The sequence below is a fragment of the Oreochromis niloticus genome, linkage group LG6 (genome assembly GCF_001858045.2).
Source record: "Oreochromis niloticus isolate F11D_XX linkage group LG6, O_niloticus_UMD_NMBU, whole genome shotgun sequence".
Taxonomy (NCBI): Eukaryota; Metazoa; Chordata; class Actinopteri; order Cichliformes; family Cichlidae; genus Oreochromis; species Oreochromis niloticus.
Window position 1 is genome coordinate 10,467,569 of NC_031971.2, and position 19,371 is coordinate 10,486,939.

The 19,371-nt window shown below is 42.0% G+C and overlaps 2 protein-coding genes across 4 annotated transcripts; one reads left to right on the top strand and one right to left on the bottom strand.

Annotated features, from left to right (window-relative positions):
- Window positions 1-4,051: 4,051 nt before the first annotated feature.
- LOC100692029 (beta-1,3-galactosyltransferase 2) lies at window positions 4,052-8,785 on the bottom strand. 2 transcript variants are annotated; one of them, XM_005461656.4, is made up of 2 exons: window positions 8,508-8,785; window positions 4,052-6,267 (listed from the first exon to the last, which is right to left on the bottom strand). In XM_005461656.4, the coding sequence occupies exon 2, from the start codon at window positions 6,260-6,262 to the stop codon at window positions 5,270-5,272; it is 993 nt and encodes a 330-aa protein (XP_005461713.2). In that variant the 5' UTR covers window positions 6,263-6,267; window positions 8,508-8,785; the 3' UTR covers window positions 4,052-5,269. The 2 variants fall into 2 exon arrangements, with proteins under 2 accessions (XP_005461713.2, XP_005461712.2); XM_005461655.4 differs by lacking the exon at window positions 8,508-8,785 and adding an exon at window positions 7,755-8,406.
- Window positions 8,786-11,456: 2,671 nt separating this feature from the next.
- On the top strand, window positions 11,457-18,365 carry LOC112847046 (uncharacterized). 2 transcript variants are annotated; one of them, XM_025907675.1, is made up of 2 exons: window positions 11,457-16,936; window positions 17,189-18,365. In XM_025907675.1, exons 1-2 carry the CDS (start codon window positions 11,935-11,937, stop codon window positions 17,779-17,781), a joined length of 5,595 nt encoding a protein of 1,864 aa, XP_025763460.1. In that variant the 5' UTR covers window positions 11,457-11,934; the 3' UTR covers window positions 17,782-18,365. The 2 variants fall into 2 exon arrangements, with proteins under 2 accessions (XP_025763460.1, XP_025763461.1); XM_025907676.1 differs by having other exon boundaries at window positions 11,457-16,218; window positions 17,257-18,365.
- The last annotated feature ends 1,006 nt before the right edge of the window (window positions 18,366-19,371 follow it).

Below are 19,371 nucleotides of genomic sequence, written 5' to 3' on the forward strand. Positions count from 1 at the left end.
CTCCTGGATAGAACACCAGCCGAGTCCACCCTCCACAGTGACTCTCTTACACGCCATCTTTAAACCACTATGTTTTTGGAACGCAGATGACCCATCAGCATCACTTCTCCAACATGTGGATGTTCAGTTTTTATCTGGGACACTATCTGATCTAACTCATGGTCACTGATTACATTGAATTTTGACACTGAGATATTATAGTCTTGCAGTAACTTATACAGGGTGGGCCTGGAGATGGAAAGGATAGATGCAGCTTCAGTAAAAGATGTTTTCAGGGAAAGAACATTTTCCAATTCCTCTTTGGAAATCTGAAGCCTTCCTTGGTAACCATCCTAGAACACGGCACAGATAATCGCAATTAGCACAATTCTATAACAAAAGATGGGTAATTTGAGGCAATTACACTGTGACAGATTAGCTAGAGAGTAATATTTTATCAATAGTTTTAAAATATTAAAGTGAGCAATCAAAAGACACTTCACAGCAAAAACAGTAATAAAATATGACATAAAACTTGTGAATGTTGTTGGTGGTGATGTGATACTGCTAATGATGGACCCCTAAGAAGATGAAATGTATGTAGAATCAGAATCTCCAAAAGTTGAATCTGTTCATCTGGACGTAGCGTTTTGTGGGAGAAACGTTTCGTCACTCATCCAAGTGACTTCTTCAGTCTCAGCTGACTGCAGGTTTCCCCAAACCTTATAAACAGTACATTTGCATAATGACTGAAACCAGCCCACTGAAGGAACAATGGGCTGGGAGGTCAGTTCCTTAATCATAATTATGCAAATTCTCATGACCATTGATCAACAATCACTGACCAAAACCCACTGATCAAAGAACACTGATCAATGGCCATGAGTACCATTCACAGAGAGTTGGGGAATGGCTGCAATCACAGCGTTGTAAGATGGCGAAAGATGTACCCTTAGGCCCCCTCCTCGATTCAGAGATGGTCTTTCCCTCTTCACGAGGAGGGGGCCTAAGGGTACATCTTTCGCCATCTTACAACGCTGTGATTGCAGCCATTCCCCAACTCTCTGTGAATGGTACATTACACCAAAGAAAAAACAAAAACCAGTCAGCTAAATGATATGTGTAAGAAGGCCTACCGAGCGGTACGGTATCCCAGTGGAGACGGCAGGTCTACTTGGTCCAGGTGCATTGCTGGATTCCTAAGGAAACATTTACATCAAGAACAACTGTTACCTACCAAATAAATAAATAGAGATGTTCGATCTCTGTCTGCTGCCTACCAAATGAAATAATTGAGGACTTGCTAAGTAATTTAGCTTTGCTAGTTTTGCTAACACTGCTATCAACCCATCCAAAATGCTATACAATGAACTTACCAAGTGCTGCAGCGTTTGTGAGGTTGAGGGTGCACTACCGCTGAATCGTTGGATGGCCGACAAAACGGCTCTTCCAATGTTTTCAGCTAAATCGCTGGACATGCTGGTAGGGAATAGGTGAAGCAGCTCATGGCAGTCAAAAGTGACCGTGAGAGGAGCGCAGACACACAACCTGAACACAACCAGCACACTTTAGCGCGGGAGGTTTTCTTGAAGCTTTTATTTTGGTATTTCCGTTGACCCGTACAATAAATTTGCATATTAGCTCAATATTTAGTTTCCCGTAACATTTAGATTTAACATTTAACATTTAGATTTATATATAATATTTAGATTTAACATTTAACATTTAGATTTATATATAATATTTAGATTTAACATTTAACATTTAGATTTATATATAATATTTACATTTAACATTTAACATTTAGATTTATATATAATATAGACAGGCCCACATCAGACACAGTAACGTTTGAAATGCTCAGGCCCTTGGAGATCAGTAGGTCAAGAGTGTGTCCTCTATTATGTGTGGCCTCTGTTACATGCTGAGTCAGCCCAAAGTTGCCCAGAGTGTTACTCAGGTCTTTAGTCCCCAACAATAATTACACAGTCGAAATCAACACAGATCACAGACAGCAGTTTACTGAGGTCATTAAAAAAGTCTGTGCAGTATTTGGGAGGCCTGTAAACATTAAGAAACACAACTTTGGATGGGGCCTTCAGCTGTAAAGCCACATATTCAAAAGACTGAAAACTTCCAGGAGATAGCTGCTTACATTGAAATGATTCATTAAATAAGACGGCAACCCCTCCTCCTCTCCTGCTCACCCTGGCCTCACTGATAAAACTGTAGTTAGGAGGGGTCGACTCGATGAGAACAGCTCCACTGTTACTTTGGTCCAACCAAGTTTCAGTTAAAAACATAAAATCAAGGCTGTGCTCGGTGATTAAATCATTAATTAAACATGTTTTCCCAGCTAAAGATCTAACGTTTAATAAAGCCAACTTAAGTGTTTTAGAGGTATTATTTGCCCCCTCGTGTTTGGGAGCAGTCTGTGGCACACAAGGTATGTTTACTATATTTAAAGATCTTTTAGAGTGCAGCTCTCTGTGTTTTGACCAGGCCACATGTCTCCTTCTGTCACCTAAAAGTACAGAAATTTTAAAACCTTCTAATAAACAGGGTCCCAGCTTCTCCTGGGAAAAGTCACCACTGCCATAATCCTCGCAGCCCGGACCCTCCACACATCACACATCAGACTGCGGAGACAGGGCATGAAGGTGGTAAGGAGGAACATTTAACATTTAGATTTATATATAATATTTACATTTAACATTTACATTGAGATATAATATTTACATTTAACATTTAACATTTACATTTAGATATAATATTTAGATTTAACATTTAGCATTTAGATTTAACATTTAACATTTAGATTTAGCATTTAAAATTCTGTTTTAAATATAAAAAGTTACAAATATTTTACTAAATGTTTTTAAAAAATGACTCAAAAAAACATGTTTTTGTAAGATTTAGAGCTAAATGTGGAAAAATGTTGCCGTTAATTTCGGCATGTTTCAGTTTACAAACGGCGCCCCATACTGCATAGACAGAAAATGCTGATCTATAACTCTGCTGTAAAATTTAGATCAGAAGTGTTTAATGTATGGTGGCTATGTAGAAACACATTCTCAGACTGACTTTGAAAGGCACTAATATCAAAGTTAGATGCTTTGTTGTATTGATTTATCCACAGGCTCAGTCATATTCACTGTCCCTGATGGCAAACATCTAGAGATTGAACAATACAATGGCACAAAGGAGTGCGTGTGTACCTTAATCCCTAAAATTACTGATGATAATGCTTCTTTTACAGAAACAATGACTAAATTGGAAAACATTGAAGGATGGATTTTATGATGAGGTTTGATAAACATGTCTCACACTGAATGACTTCTTTATCTTAACAGTTTCTGATGAATGAACAAATTAACTAAACTGTTAAAGCTCTCGCTTTTTGCAGGTGAACCCTCTCTGAGTATGCAATGCTGTTGACGCTGGATGGTGTTGAACTGAAAATTTTCTTCTGGTAATTTTCTTTATGATTTTATAAAATAATCAAAGTGTGGGATGTAATAGAAAATTTCTATTATTCTCATTTAAAGTATTTAAGTGCTTATGCATATGCTTACTTGTGACACTGTAATAGACTGTTCAGTGGATGTTTCTAAGGCTACGTCCACACTAGCCCGGATAGATTTGAAAACGGCGTTTTCGTCTGAAAACGCTCCGCGTCCACACTAGCGTTTTCAGTCGTTTTCACAGAGTTGTGCGTCCACATTGAAACGACCGAAAACGCTTACGTTCCAGTCCTGTAGCTGAGACTAAATTCCTGTTTTTGGCGTCAGACGAAGGTGTGTCTTACTTGTATATTTCTGCAGCGTTTTCATGTTTTTTGCATATCAAGTGCCTTTCAAGGAAGTCATGTGTCATCTACTTATCTAATAAAGAAGCAGCACATTGGCAAAAACATCCTTTTAATCCTATCAGGGACTGATTGTTATTGAAAGGAATTACGTGCGTTTTTTAACTTATGATATTTTTAGTATTTTATTTGTGTTTTGAAGGAAGCTTACATCATGAATTTAAAGCAGTGGGGTTGAAAAATATGCAGCACGTTAAACATACGTGTGGCTTAAATTTTATTGAGTCAAAGTCTTCCATCTTGTGGAACTATGACCAACTGCAGAATTCACAGTACTGGCCTCCCCCCCCCCCCCCTTTTACAGTCATGGTACATTTCGTATATTGCATTACATCAGGATGATACATGCACCATAGTTTAGTTTAGATCAGTTTAGTTTGACATAGTTCATGTAAAGTACTTGTCTCTAAGAAACACACCACAGCTTTTATATCTTAAACTGGTTTATAATGCAAACAAACAAATGAAAAAAAAAAAGCAAAAAAAAAAAAAGCAAGCAAACAAATGAAAAGAAAAAAAGGAGTCAACAACATACACAATCTATAGTAAATATACACATTAAAACAAAAAATAAATAACAAAACAGCACAGGGTTACTACAATATACTAAAATAGTAGACTACAGTATAACAAAATACCATAGCAAAACAGTAAATCGTTTATGGCTCAGTGACTGGTTACATCGTTTCTGTTTTAATTCTAAAAGAATTCAAATCAGGCTCCAGATTAAGTTCTAAAAGCCCAGAATTTCAAATGTTAATAACCTGGTGAGAGAGAATACCGTTCAATGGAGGCACCTTGCAATTTCCAACTGATTTGTTGTACTCATTTGTTTACAGCACTTTGTTTATAGAAACCTCATTAGAAAATACACATCATTAACAATTATGGATTGTGGTCTTTTGGATGTTTAGCTATTGTTAAAGCAACTGCACAGTGATGGAATCTTATCATCTCAACAGTTGCAAGTTCTACAGCAAATATCATACCATACCATAACAACAAATATAAAGACAAACACAGGGTGGAGGGTAAAAAGTGCAGAAACACAAAAGAGCTGGAAAAGTTAAATACAAGAGGACATAAAAGTAAATTAAACATTTCACACATGAGCTAAGGACAAAGGAGGCCTGACTGATTCCAATAAAAAGTTGATAACAGTATAATTTAATCTCTTGCAAATTCAGCAATATGTCAATATCACCAAACACAAAGTTCTAACTTATAATTATACTCTTAACACTAATGTTGTAATGTTCAACTTTTTTAGAGTAAAATTATTCTGTTAACTTGGCCTAATGATCAGATTTGGCAAGATGTAACAAAGGTCTCTCCATTTTGCCACATAATAAATATGCAATATTTTATTTTTTGTTTTCACCATCGGCCAGATTCAGGTTCCCACTCTTTTGGGGAAAACCTTCAGCACTGAACTCCCTGTTTGATCCTCTCCCAGTAGCCATTCATCTGAAACATGCTTGTTGTAGTAGAAGCGATCAACTTTGAAAGACTGCAGCTGCTCAGAGAATGGCTGGGCTTGACAAGAAACATTGTTTCTTCAGGAGGGTCAGTAGGAGATATGCCCAGGCGTTTCAGACACATGCCGAGGTAAGCATCTTCAATGTAGATCGGTTTGATCTGAGGTGACACTTCCAAGATCTTCCCAGGAAGGTCTAGTGACATGACGTAGGCAAAGCCGAGCGGATACGGGGGGTACTCTGATTCAGCAATCACAGATCGAGGCATGTAGAACTTTATAAATGGGTTCCTTAAAACGGGACTATGCCACCAAACCAGCCCAGTCATATAGTTTTGTTTAGCTGTGCTAGGATCCACCAACAGTTTCACCAGATTCGGGACATTGAGTAGCACATCGGAGTCGATCTTCATGACAAAGGAAGCCTTAGTACAGTGTGCAGCCAGCCACTCCAGCATGACCATAGTCTTGATAGTCAGATTATAGTAGCTGTCCTGAAAGTTGCTCTGAATCAGGTCATGGTATTGCTGATTCTCCTGCTGTAGCTTCTCTTGCTGATGTTCAGCATCACTTCCACCAGGGAGGCCCACTATGAAGACAGTCTCTACCCGCTGACCCAGAACCAGCTTCTCATTTCCCCACGTCTGTCGGATGGCATTCCGAGTTGCCACATTACCGGGTGCAACAGGAACCATCAGAATAAGGAAAGGAGTTGTGGTCCTGCATGTGGGCGTGTCATCCATGATGAATTTGTAGTTTCGTGGGTAGGCCACATGATATGGTCCTGGATCCTCCCAACGTGGTTCTGCTGATGCTGCTTGATAAGGAATGTTCCTATCCAGTAACACTTTCTTGAGATTCAGATTGAAAAGGATGAAAGTCACTGCTGCTGCAATGCAAATGAAGATGCCTTTTAGGTGCCTCTTCTTGTTGTCCATGAAAACTACAAAGAAAGGAAACATATTTTATCACAAGAACTGTACAGCACGTATTCTGATAACACAGCAATACACAAATTAATAAATAACAGAATTAAAGTCATAAGGCTTCCAGCTTTGTAGCCCTCAGAATCTCATTTCTGCTTTTTTAAGTGGATGGGGTTCTGCTGGCTTCATCGGGTGGTGGCCTTCAGCTTGCACTGGAGGGGTTCCCAGCTGAGTGTGAATGACAATCAGCACTTCCACATCTGAAGACATGGTCCTGAGTAGGAAAAGGCCAGACTGCCCACTCCGGGTCAGGGAAGAGACACTGCCTGGGAGTGGAGGAGTTTAAGTATCTCTGGGTCTTGTTCACAAGTGAAGGAAGTGGGAGACTGACAAACATTTTGGTGCCACAGCCACAGCAATGCGGACGTTGCACCCATTTGGCATGAGACGGCCGCGCATAGAAGTGAAGCTGTTGATTTACCGGTCGATCCACGCCCCTACTCTCAATGTAATAAAGGAGCTCTGCATGATTCACAGTTCAAATAATTGTTTCGTGTTAGGCCTTAGTGTGGTCACCCAATTAATCTACTATCTTATCTGAAAGACGTTGTTTCCATTGCTCTCAAGGACACGCTTGCCTTTCTGAGTGGCTGGCCCTTGAAAAGCTCATGTTTAAACAGCAGTCAGGTGGAACTGCTGTGCAGCTCTGTCAGCAAATATTGAAAATATCCTCTCATTTACCCATCCAAAATCCCCCTATCAAAAGGCCTTTAAACACCGGATGCGTAAAATTTGTGTGAATATTTCTTGCATTAAAAATAATTTTTGGGCTCACCAAAAATTATTTTTGGTGAGCCCAAAATAAGCCATTCACACAGATGTTGTGGCATTTATCTTTTTTTGGACACAAATAAACAGCTTTAACCTAATCAGACCACTGCACTTGGCAACAAGTGTGCTCATCGTGTTGAATATACAATTTGGAAATGACAAAATAATACTATTTTAACTCAGACACACAGCTAGACGCGGTTCTGGGTCAATCGGCTCACTGAACCTATTTCTTTGCCTCCTCAGATAAAATTCTCATGGTTTGATGGTGCCCTCTGGTGAGCACTGGATGTAGCCAGAATCTCTGTTTCTTCCTTTGCTTGTTCAGAAACATCTTGACCAGCTCATCGTCACTTGATGTCAACTTCATGTATTTCACCGTTTCTTTTTTGAGAACAAATTTTTCACAAAACCACAACACTTTCAGTGCATCTCTATGTTACAGGACAAGGTCACATTCGAAAAAAAATGTTGCAACATACTTGGTACATAATGGCCTTTAGTCTCAGAAAGCTTTGGCTATTTCTAACAACCCTCTATCCTTGCCATTCATTTGTGAAGTCAAATATCTTAATAGTCAATATAGAAGCAGCATCCAGAGTACACTGTTAAAGAGTCTATATTTTAGGTTCAGTGAAATGTTTTACATAGGCTACTGAACCTGTTAACTTACCTTGTCTTATGCTGGAGCGGATGTAGAACGAAAGCAGTCTACATGCCTTCATGGAGTGTAATGCAGAGAGCACTTGCACTTGTAACATAACACTTGAAAACTGTGGCAATCACATATGTACAACTGTTCTGCTCGTTTTCGCTGTTTATAAGGAAATATTAAGCCTAGCACCAACTCTTGGCCTTTTTCCCTTTTAGAAATCGCCACACTCAAAGGAGGAAGTCAACGTGTAGTGTTGGTTTAGCTTCACAGACGAGTGATGTCCAAGCAAACAAAAAGCTGAAGCGAAACAAAGGGCTTCAAAAACAATGAAAAAATGTGCACTACAGCCACTGCCTGTGCATTTCATGCTGTACTTTTAGATCTGTGTTGATCTTTCTCAGCTTCTCCGGTGCTCGGGGAACGCCGATGTCACCCCCTTCCCTATTCCGGCCCATTTATCAACCAATCACCATTCGACCTGCGTATGGGTCATCCCTGTCCAGCGACGTGCAGCCAACATTTAGAATTGAGAACACCGGCAGCGTTTGCCGTTTGTGAATCCCCCTCTACGTTTGCTGATCAAACGGAAACCGCTATGCAGACCGAAAAACTATAGACACCATAAATGTAGGCGTTTAGCCATCATTTCCGCGTTCGGTGAGCTTTCTCGAAGCATGCAAGCCAACTTTGTCTTATCAGGAGAACTTTTCTTTATTTACCAGATTCTTTACACCAGAATCCTTTTACATAATAACAGCATTCAGTGCTCACCTGTTTTTGTCCCCAGCGTTCGGCATCAAATCGGAGCACGAGGTAAAGATTGGGTGGAAAGTTTATTCAACACGGGGATACAAACCCCTCGGTTGTGTTGTTCCTTGATTTTCAGCTTGGTCGTGAAACACGCTTTTGTCTTTACATTTGAATAAACATTTAGATTTTATACAGATAAACTCCAAATAGGTCCTATGGCAGGGGAAGTCCCAGTGCAGTTCACCTGAAGTCGCCCTGAGTCTGAGCCCCGCCCTCGTCACTCCAGTCTGTTCCGCTTATTAGCAATGAACCCAGTCGGCAGGAAATCGTCTTGAAATTATATTTTTAACAAATTTCTAACAATTAATATTTTTTCACTCCAAACGCCTCCAGCTGTTCGCTTGTGAGGATTTTTAATTTTCCAAACACTACAGTTAGAAACAAAGTGTGCTTAATGTATGTATTTAATGTTTTAATTACTTTTTTAAATGAAATATATAAACCTGTGCTAAATATTTGTAAAGGGAACCTACGGAACCTAAACAAATACTATATGTCAAAAATTATTCTGCTATTGCTCAATTCTTTCCTAGAAAGCTTTGATGAAAGTGAAAGTGATAATTCGTGTCGAGGTATCTAAAACGATTTCTTACCGCCATTGTTTAAACTCACAGTATATATGCCTTTAGGGAATGATATGGGCATCTGATCCAGTGGCGTGTCTAGAAAATTTTTGTTGGGGGGGCCAGGTAGGGGCACAGATTTGGAGAAGGGTGGCAGATGTAATTGGCAGATAATGTTAAAAAAAAAAATCTACCAACCGTTAACCATCATTCAATAACCCTGTAAACCTAATAACTGAATTTGCTTTTGACTCTTATTAGAATGAGGTTTTAACTACTACGGTACAAAGTTTTTAAATACTGCGTTGATGAAGTACAAGAGATACAATCAGTGCTTTGTCAGTGTTTACTCAGCATTCAAGGACAGCAATATTTGCATAGTATTTTTACTGACATATAGGGCACATATGTTTTGGGCAAAAACATTTTTGAATATTAAAATACGAACATTTTTAACATACAGTTGGCAAATTAGCCGATGCCAATGCAAAACTTTATCTGCCTATTAAAAAAAGAAGATGATCTTCTTACAAACTGGTGTTTGATTTTGAAACAGGGAAAAAGTGGGGAAACAACTGAAAAGACTAACATTTGAATGAAACCTGAAAGCTAGTAAATACTTTCTATGCTGCCTTATGGTAAACTTTGGTAATACTGATGTATAAAGAACGACACTGGCTGATGATGAAATACAGTCAGCTGGCATGGTGACACTGCCAGTATTAACCTGCAGGGCTGGACTGGGACAAAAAATTGGGCATTTTGACTACAGACCGGCCCACCAGGTATTAAAGCCATAAAGCCTTTGAATGAAGACAAACGCTGTTGTGACAGTGATGTACACTGTCTTGTTGGTATATGTATGATTTCTATCAATTTTACGTCAGATAAAAACTTTTTTCACAAGAATCAGATAATTATTTATTAAAAGCGAGATATTTTAAATGAGAATAAGAAAGAAAAGTATTTCTTTGTGCCCCCCTTTCCATGTTAATGCCCTACCTGGCCCCCTGGCATCACTTTGCTAGACCCGCCCCTGCACAGTTACCAGCTGTCAGCTACATAGAAAAGGATCCTGGTGTTATTTGTCTCTCAGAAACAGTTCATAACTTCCCTTCAACTCATTCATGTCACCTAAAAGGTAAACCTGTTTCTCCATCACCTGTTCAGCTCTGATGATTCAGTAAGGACATCTCCTGGTTTCATCTGCATGTTTCCCTCTCACCACATATCCAAACCGATATCATGACCAGCAGCTTTTACAGCTGTGGCTCCAGCAAACATCAGCTGATACTAGAAATTATTATTAAATAAATTCTAACAACAGCTGATCAAGCTTAAAGGTGCAGCTGTTGTTTAGCGCGACATCCACTGGTTTCCTCTTTCTGGCGCAAAGTGGGCGATAAACAAACAAGAGAGACGATCAGCTGATCATTGATCAGTTTTATGATTGAAGTAGCAACAGGAGAGGGAGGGGGAGAGAATGAGAGAAGAAGAGGCAGCTGTGCAGCAAAGACACAGAATAACTCCAGCTTTGTGTCTTTTTCATTCTAGCTGAAGTTCGGGACAAACTGCGTCTCTTCTCAGCTCAATACAAAACCTGTAATATTTACTCTGAATGAGGGACCATTCCATTTTTTAAGGAGCCGTTGGCAACTCTACAAACTAACCTTATGGATAAAAAAAAGTTCACCATCAGTAACATCACAGCACCCACTCAGCTGTATAGAAACTCCATCATGCTAGCTAGTACGCAGTACGAGTTATTGTAACTGACTGTAAAAAGTCAGCACAACGAAAATAAACTCCACCTAAACTTGGTTTATATCTGACCCAGATAGACTGCAGGTCATAACTTCTTACCTGAAGTTCAGTTAACCTGACAATCGGACTGGCGGCTGCCTCGGGTCTCTCCTCCTCCTGCCTACCCTTCCCTCATCCACCTGCTAGCCACCGTGGAAGCTCCGCCATGCTCGATGGCCAGTCCAGCTATGTTAAACTGTTAATCTTTCGCCGAAAAACTGTTTTCTGCGGTGCCTCTTTCGTGCTTGGCTCTCTTACCTTTGCTAACATGATGCTCATAGCGCAGAAGCCGATGCTGCATGTGGGAGCCAAGTTAAGATAGTTCATATGTTTAGTATTTATATTTCGCTGTTGTTAAGCTTGTTTGTGTAATTAATAATTTAGGAAGTAAATGCATGTTTATGGTGGAACTAAAATTATTTTATTGCTGTGTTGGTTTGGTTACGTAGTATCATGAATACATGTGCCTTAAAGACTCGTGTTTATAGTAAAATCTGGGCATCACCGATGTATGCAAATTAGCGCATGCGGTGCTGGAGGGGGGAGAGAGAAAAAGAGTTAACACGGTATAAGCTATACGCGGCAGCACGGTAGAACAGAGCCACACGGTTTTCCTACCGTAGTAGGTTATTTTGTTGAGGAAGTTTTGAAGTTAAACCTGACCACTCCTGTAAGATGCAAACTGTGGAATAAATTTTTGTTACATCTTTTTACAACGGAGTCCCGTGGAGTTCTTTTCTTCTTCAAACTGACCTACGCGAGTGAAGCACGGGAAAACTGGTCTCACGGCTTGTACATTTTGTAGGAAAACCCGCTCGTTGTGGATTAATTCAAGCGACTAAGAAGGAAAAAACCCAAGCTGCTGCAGCGACGAGAAACGTGAGTAAGTGGAGCTAATTCACGAGGAAAAAAGTGCTGAGTCATTGTGGAAGCTAGAGCGGTGAGCTGTGTGGTAGCTAACCTGCATGATTTTTGGATGATAAAATAAGGATTTTGTCGTTGCTATTCGGGAAACTAATACCATGAACGAAGAAGAAGAAGACACTGTAGCAGAAATGGAAGCTAGAGTGGTGAAAATCACACCTAAAGCTATGGAGGAAAAGCTGCAACGTGTTGTTAATTTACGGAAGGCCAAGTTAGCCAAATTAACAGGCACAGTGAAACAAGTGCGCCAGCTGATGGAAAATGAATGTGATGCCAGCCTAGCAGAAGCAACACAGTTAATGAAGGATTTTAATGAGCGTTTTGGAGAGTTTTGTGATTTGAACACAAATGTTAAAGAGGTACTCCAGCAAATGCCAGAGGAGGATTTAACTAAAGACCAGGAAAAATGGTTTGAACCTAAGGCTGATTCCTTCAAGGCTTTTGCTGAGACAGCTTCGGCTTGGATTGACAAAATGGCCATGCGCGCTGTGGAGGCTGAAAAATGCAATGAAGATGTGAATCCATCTGACAGCATATCTAATGCATCTGTCTCAAAACGCAGTGATAAGGCATTTTCAGAACGTGGCTCCTGTGCATCGTCATCGGTGTCGTCCACACGCATGAAGGCAGAGGTGGAGCGAGCTACTCTATTGATTAAGGCATCATCTTTAAGACAGAAACGCTTGCTGGAGGAAAGGGAGGCTAAGCTCCAAGCTGAAAAGGAGGAGTTAGAAATACAAACAGCTCTAGCAGCAAATGAGGCAAAGATCAAGATCTTATCGGAATATGAAAGTCGTGCATCCAAGGCATCCAGTCGCGTATCCACTCGGGATGGAATGAACTCCTACGTGGCATCGCATAGAGTTGGAAATTTATTTACTTCACAGCAGTCAAATAGTCCTTCCCCCACGCGAGAAAGACAAGCACAGAAGAAGAACATTCTCCAAAATGCACAGCAAGCACACACTGTTACCTCCCAGCTACCACAGACACCAAGTGCTTTACAGGATGTGGTCGAAGTGCTAACTAAGCAGCAGAAGTTAGCTACGTTGCCCCCGCAGAACATTTCTGTGTTTAAAGGGGACCCATTGGAGTATCGGCTGTTCATGCGAGCATTTGAACATGGTGTGGAGGATAGAACAGAGAGCGACAAGGATCGATTGTACTACATGGAACAGTACACAAGTGGGCAACCACGAGAATTGATACGGAGTTGTCTTCATATGGAACCTACACAAGGATTTCAAACGGCTAAGAGACTGTTGGAAGAGCACTTTGGTAATGCCTACAAGATATCAGTGGCATACATTCACAAGGCTCTTAACTGGCCAACCATCAAGTCAGACGATGGAGAGGCTCTTCACGCTTTCGGCCTCTACCTTACTGGATGTCATAATGCAATGATGGATGTGGAGTACATGGAGGAGTTGGATAACACGGCCAACATGCGTGCTATCGTTTCCAAGCTTCCGTACAAGCTGAGAGAAAGGTGGAGAACATTTGCTTGTGGGGTCCTAGACAAGGAAAAACGCAGAGTCAAGTTTGCAGATCTGGCGGAGTTTGTCAATAAGCAGGCCAAAGAAGTTTTGCATCCATTGTTCGGCGATATAAAGGACAGCACCTTAAAGGTCCAAGTTAGAGGGCAAGTGGATGAGAGGTTGCAAAGGAGAAGTGGAATCAGGAAAGGACTCACCACAGCTGCAACTATCACCACTACACAGGACGTACCCTCTAAAGAAAGGAACAAGGTCAGCGGAAATCAGGGGTGTGCATTTTCCAAACCCTGTCTCTTCTGTCGTGGTGAAGAGCACACCATGGAGCAGTGCAAGAGGATGAGGAAGTCACTTCATAAGGAAAAGATTGATTTCATGCGAACGAAAGGACTATGCTTCAGCTGTCTTAAGCAGGGACACATGAGTAGTTCGTGCAAAGAAAAGGCAAGTTGTCAGGTTTGTGCGCAACTGCACCCCACAGTGTTACACATGAAGACTAAGCCCAATGCTACAAGCAAAAGGGCAGCTCCTGAAGCGGAATCATCAGAAAGAGAAGACCAAACAGAGTCAATCGTGAATGGATTTGTTGAAATGGAAGCACCTGCTCACGATGCAGAGAAAACAGAGCACATCTTGGCAATAGTTCCAGTCCAAGTGAAACCTAAAAGAGGACAAAAGGTGACACACACTTATGCTTTTCTGGACCCTGGCAGTACTGCCTGCTTTTGTACTGAAGAGTTAATGCATGAGCTTAACTTGACTGGCAGGAAGACAAACATTTTGCTGAAAACGATGGGAGAAGAAAAGGTCGTCAGTAGCCACATTGTGTCTGGGTTGGAAATAAGCAGCTTAGACAGTGACGACTTCTTTGAGTTGCCAGAAATGTACAGTCACAGTGACATTCCTGCTTCTGCCGACAATGCTCCTTCTCAAGACTACGTGAACAGGTGGACCTACCTTCAGCAGGTGTCTATACCTAGGATTGAAGCAAAGATTGGACTGCTAATCGGGGCTAATGCGCCTAAAGCTGTCGAACCTTGGCAAGTTATAGCCAGCGAGAATGGCGGTCCATATGCCGTGAAGACAAGGCTCGGTTGGACCATCAGCGAACCCCTCCAAGGAAGCAGTTCTCAAAGGGCAGCATGCGGACTGATTCAGGTTGCAGCAAACCGTATATCAGTTAGCAAGTTGGACGAACTCTGGGACCAGCAGTTTAAAAGTGACTTCCCTGAGTGTGAAAGAAACGAGAAGCAAGAAATGTCAAGAGAGGATTTGCAGTTTCTGGAGATAGCGACAGAGTCAGCTACTATTGTGGACGGACATTACAGCATCGCTCTGCCATTGCGGAACAAGCGCATTAAGATGCCCAACAACCGCAAAGTGGCTGAGCAACGTGCCTTACACCTAAAGCGGAAGTTGGAGAGGAATACTTCATTCCACGCAGAATACTCGGCTTTCATGAGTAACATCATAACCAAAGGTTACGCAGTGAAAGTGCCGGAAAAGGACCTTGGTCGTGACAATGGAAAGGTTTGGTACCTACCGCACCACGGAGTTTACCATCCCAAGAAACACAAGCTTCGAGTGGTCTTTGACTGTGGAGCATCGTATAAAGGCACCACCTTAAATGATCAACTGTTACAAGGACCAAATCTGACCAGTACCCTTCTTGGGGTAATTATCCGATTCAGACAAGAAGAAGTGGCCATCATGGCAGATGTGGAAGCAATGTTCCACCAAGTAAAGGTGCCTGATGAAGATTCTGACCTTCTTCGGTTCCTGTGGTGGACATCTGGTGACATTACTCAGAAAATGGTGGAGTACAAGATGGTGGTTCACATTTTCGGTGCAACTTCGTCACCAAGCTGCGCCAGCTTTGCTCTGCGCAAATGTGCTGAAGACAACCGAGATCCAGCCAACAGCCAAGCGGTCGACACAGTGCTGCACAACTTCTATGTGGACGACTGTTTGAAGGCTGTGAGCTCAGAAGAGGAAGCCATACAGTTATACCACACTCTTAGAGCTGTATGTCAGAGGGGTGGATTCAGGCTCACAAAATGGATAAGCAATAGCAGAGCAGTTCTGTCTGCTATTCCAGAAGAAGAAAGGGCATCAGAGGTTAAAGATCTCGATCTGGATCAGGACAAACTTCCCATTGAGAGAGCGCTGGGAGTCCAGTGGTGTATTCAATCTGACAGCTTCAGGTTCAAGATTGTAATGCCGGACAGGGCACCCACTCGGAGGAACCTCTTGTCCATTGTGAGTTCTGTCTACGACCCACTGGGTATCTTGTCACCAGTCACACTTCAAGCGAAGAAGATTCTGCAAGAGCTTTGCAGGAGAAAGGTTGGCTGGGATGTCATCATACCTGCGGACCTAGCTCACAGGTGGCTCAAGTGGAAGACCCAGCTCCACCAGCTAGAGAACATAAGCGTTCCAAGATGCTTTAAACCTGTGGGCTTTGGAGAGTCAGTATACAATCAGCTGCAACACTTTGCTGATGCCAGTGAAGAGGGCTACGGTACAGTAAGCTACTTGCTACAGAGGAACAGCCGTAACGAAGTCTACTGCGCATTCATGTTGGGAAAGGCAAGAGTGGCCCCACTTAAGCCCAGATTCCGTACCTTTGTTGCTAACCGTGTGGATGCAATCTTGAAATGCTCCAGTCCAGAGCAATGGAGGTATATCAGCACCTCACTGAATCCTGCCGACTTTGCGTCTAGGGGGCTCCAAGCAGAGAGCTTCATGCAGTCCCACACATGGTTACAGGGGCCGGACTTTCTCACCAAACCCATGGAAGAGTGGCCAGAAGAGGTGCACCCAGCTGAAGGCCTGACTATAGATGACCCAGAGGTAAAGGGTAACCTGGTGTGTGCTAGTACAATCAAGGAATGTGAAGATGTAGTGCTGGAGTTCCTGCAGTACTTCTCATCCTGGTTTAAGCTTAAAAGAGCAGTGGCATGGATGCTTAAAGTCAAGAGCATTCTGCTGCAACTGTGTCGCAAAAGGAAGGAGTTGAGTTCTGTTAAAGCTCAACCTGTAGTCGAGAGGGATATGAAAGGTTTCAAGGATAGCCTGTTTCAAGGGGACACCAATAAGCTAGCTGTGGAGAACCTTGCCAAGGCTGAAGAAGCAATCATTCGCTACTGTCAAAGGAAGACATTTCCCAAAGAGATCACCGCGCTTTCTAAAGGTCAAGGGGTAAAGAGGACTAGTAGTCTTTTCAAACTGAGTCCAGTGCTTGAACAAGGCATCCTCAGGGTCGGAGGGCGACTCAGCAGAGCGGCTCTACCAGAGGAGTCTAAGCGGCCAGCAATCCTGAACAAGGATCTTCACATCACAAAGCTTATCCTTAGAGAAATACATGAGAACTTGGCTCATTGTGGTCGCAATTATGTTATCTCCAAGTTGAGAACAAAATTTTGGGTACCCGGTGCCAACTCTGCAGTAAGAAAATTACTCGCTAGGTGTATTGCCTGCCGGCGTGCGCATGGAGTTGCAGGACAGCAGCAGATGGCCGACCTACCCCGTGACAGAGTTCTGCCAGATGACCCTCCATTTACTAACTGCGGAGTGGACTACTTTGGTCCGTACGAGATCAAACGTGGTCGAAGTACGGTGAAGAGGTATGGAGTCATCTTCACCTGCCTAACTACTCGTGCGATACACTTGGAGATGGCAGCCTCGATGGACACAGATTCCTTCATCCATGCTCTCCGTCGCTTTATAGCCAGACGAGGTCAGGTAAAGGTCCTTCGTTCTGACAATGGAACTAACTTCATTGGTGCAGAGCGTGAACTTAAAAGAGCCATTGCTGAATGGAATGTGTCCAAAATTGAAGACCACCTAAAACAACAAGGCATTCAGTGGACATTCAACCCTCCCTCAGGACCCCATCATGGAGGGGTCTGGGAGAGATTAATCAAGTCAGTGAAGAAAATCCTTAACGTTACCTTGAGGCTGCAGACACTGGATGAAGAGAGCCTGCATACACTTCTGTGTGAGGCAGAGGCCATTGTTAATAGTCGGCCAATAACCAAAGCGTCCAGCGATCCAAATGATCTGGAAGTACTCACTCCCAATCACCTGTTGCTGCTCAGGAACAAACCATCTCTTCCTCCCGGACTGTTCGACAGGCAAGATCTCTACGCAAGAAGAAGATGGAAGCAAGTGCAATACATGTCGGAAATATTCTGGAAACGATGGGCAAGGGAATATTTGCCGCAGCTTCAAGAGAGGCAAAGGTGGACCCGTCCATCTCGCAACTTTTTGGTTGGAGACATTGTGCTTATTGTTGACGATACAGCCCCACGCAACTCTTGGATTACAGGGAAAGTAATCCATACCATCTCGGACAAGGCAGGAATGGTGCGGCAGGTTAGGATCAAAACCAAAACGAGTGTACTGGAAAGGCCCATTACGAAGATTTGCCTTCTGCAGGAATCGGACTGACGTAATCAACTGCAGAGACTGAAGTTTGTGTACTTTGGCTCCACAAGTTTAATTTGGTAATTGTGTAATAGAGTCACAATTAGGGGCCGGTATGTGGGAGCCAAGTTAAGATAGTTCATATGTTTAGTATTTATATTTCGCTGTTGTTAAGCTTGTTTGTGTAATTAATAATTTAGGAAGTAAATGCATGTTTATGGTGGAACTAAAATTATTTTATTGCTGTGTTGGTTTGGTTACGTAGTATCATGAATACATGTGCCTTAAAGACTCGTGTTTATAGTAAAATCTGGGCATCACCGATGTATGCAAATTAGCGCATGCGGTGCGGGAGGGGGGAGAGAGAAAAAGAGTTAACACGGTATAAGCTATACGCGGCAGCACGGTAGAACAGAGCCACACGGTTTTCCTACCGTAGTAGGTTATTTTGTTGAGGAAGTTTTGAAGTTAAACCTGACCACTCCTGTAAGATGCAAACTGTGGAATAAATTTTTGTTACATCTTTTTACAACGGAGTCCCGTGGAGTTCTTTTCTTCTTCAAACTGACCTACGCGAGTGAAGCACGGGAAAACTGGTCTCACGGCTTGTACACTGCATTCACTTACACGGATATCTGAGCTTCACTGTGAAAACATAATCGTACATTTGATATTTCATTGGATTTTATTGTTTTGGCTTCGGGGTGGCACCTGGGGTGGCCAGTCTGGTTGGGGGGGGTGGCCTGTGCCCCCCCAGGCCACCCCGCTGGACACGCCACAGATCTGATCTCTTCTTCAGGTCAAATAGGCCAAACTTTCATAAAATGTTTTTATTTTTAAAGCTGTGTTGGCAACGTTGAGGAAATGCTACCGCTGTATGGGGATTCTAAAGATCACAAACATGTCACATTTGACCTCTGATCTTTGGCTAACTAACAGGGTAGTTATTTCGGAATATACTGTAGTATAATATTATGTAATAAATATAAATATGTAATAAAAATAAGCTCAAAGTCAGTACCTATCCACGACTTACTCCTATGTAATGTTTGTGTGATCAAAGTAGACGTCAGGCTGCCCTGCTCTGATTTTTACTGCATGACTAATTTCTTAAAGTACATTTAAAGAGAACAAAGAAATCGAAATGAATATACAAAGTAAATGTTCCCCAGGGTGTGCGCTGCCTTGTCTAAGGTAGCGTCCATTCCAAACCGTCATCCAGACACCTACAAAACTCCAAAGTCATAACACCTGATAAGAGTTGCACGTACATCCGTCACGTTATCATTGGTCAACATGTTGGATGTACTATCAAGTTAACAAGCAAATTAAACTTAATACACTTTCATTTGGTTGGTTGTGAGGTCAAAACTGAGTTTGAAAATACATTCCCCTTTCAGTTACAGGGGCTGGAGTGAAAATGATTTTAAAAAGCAAGCTGACGTCTAAAGAACATGTTTGAAACAATTTCATGAAGCCTGGAGACCACTTTCAAACAAAGTTACAGTTGTCATGGTCCCAGGACTTCTGACCTGATGTTTTGAGTTTTAACATTCTGTACTAAGTTCATTTGTATTCTTAAGATCCCTGGTTTTCTGTTCAGTATTGGTTATT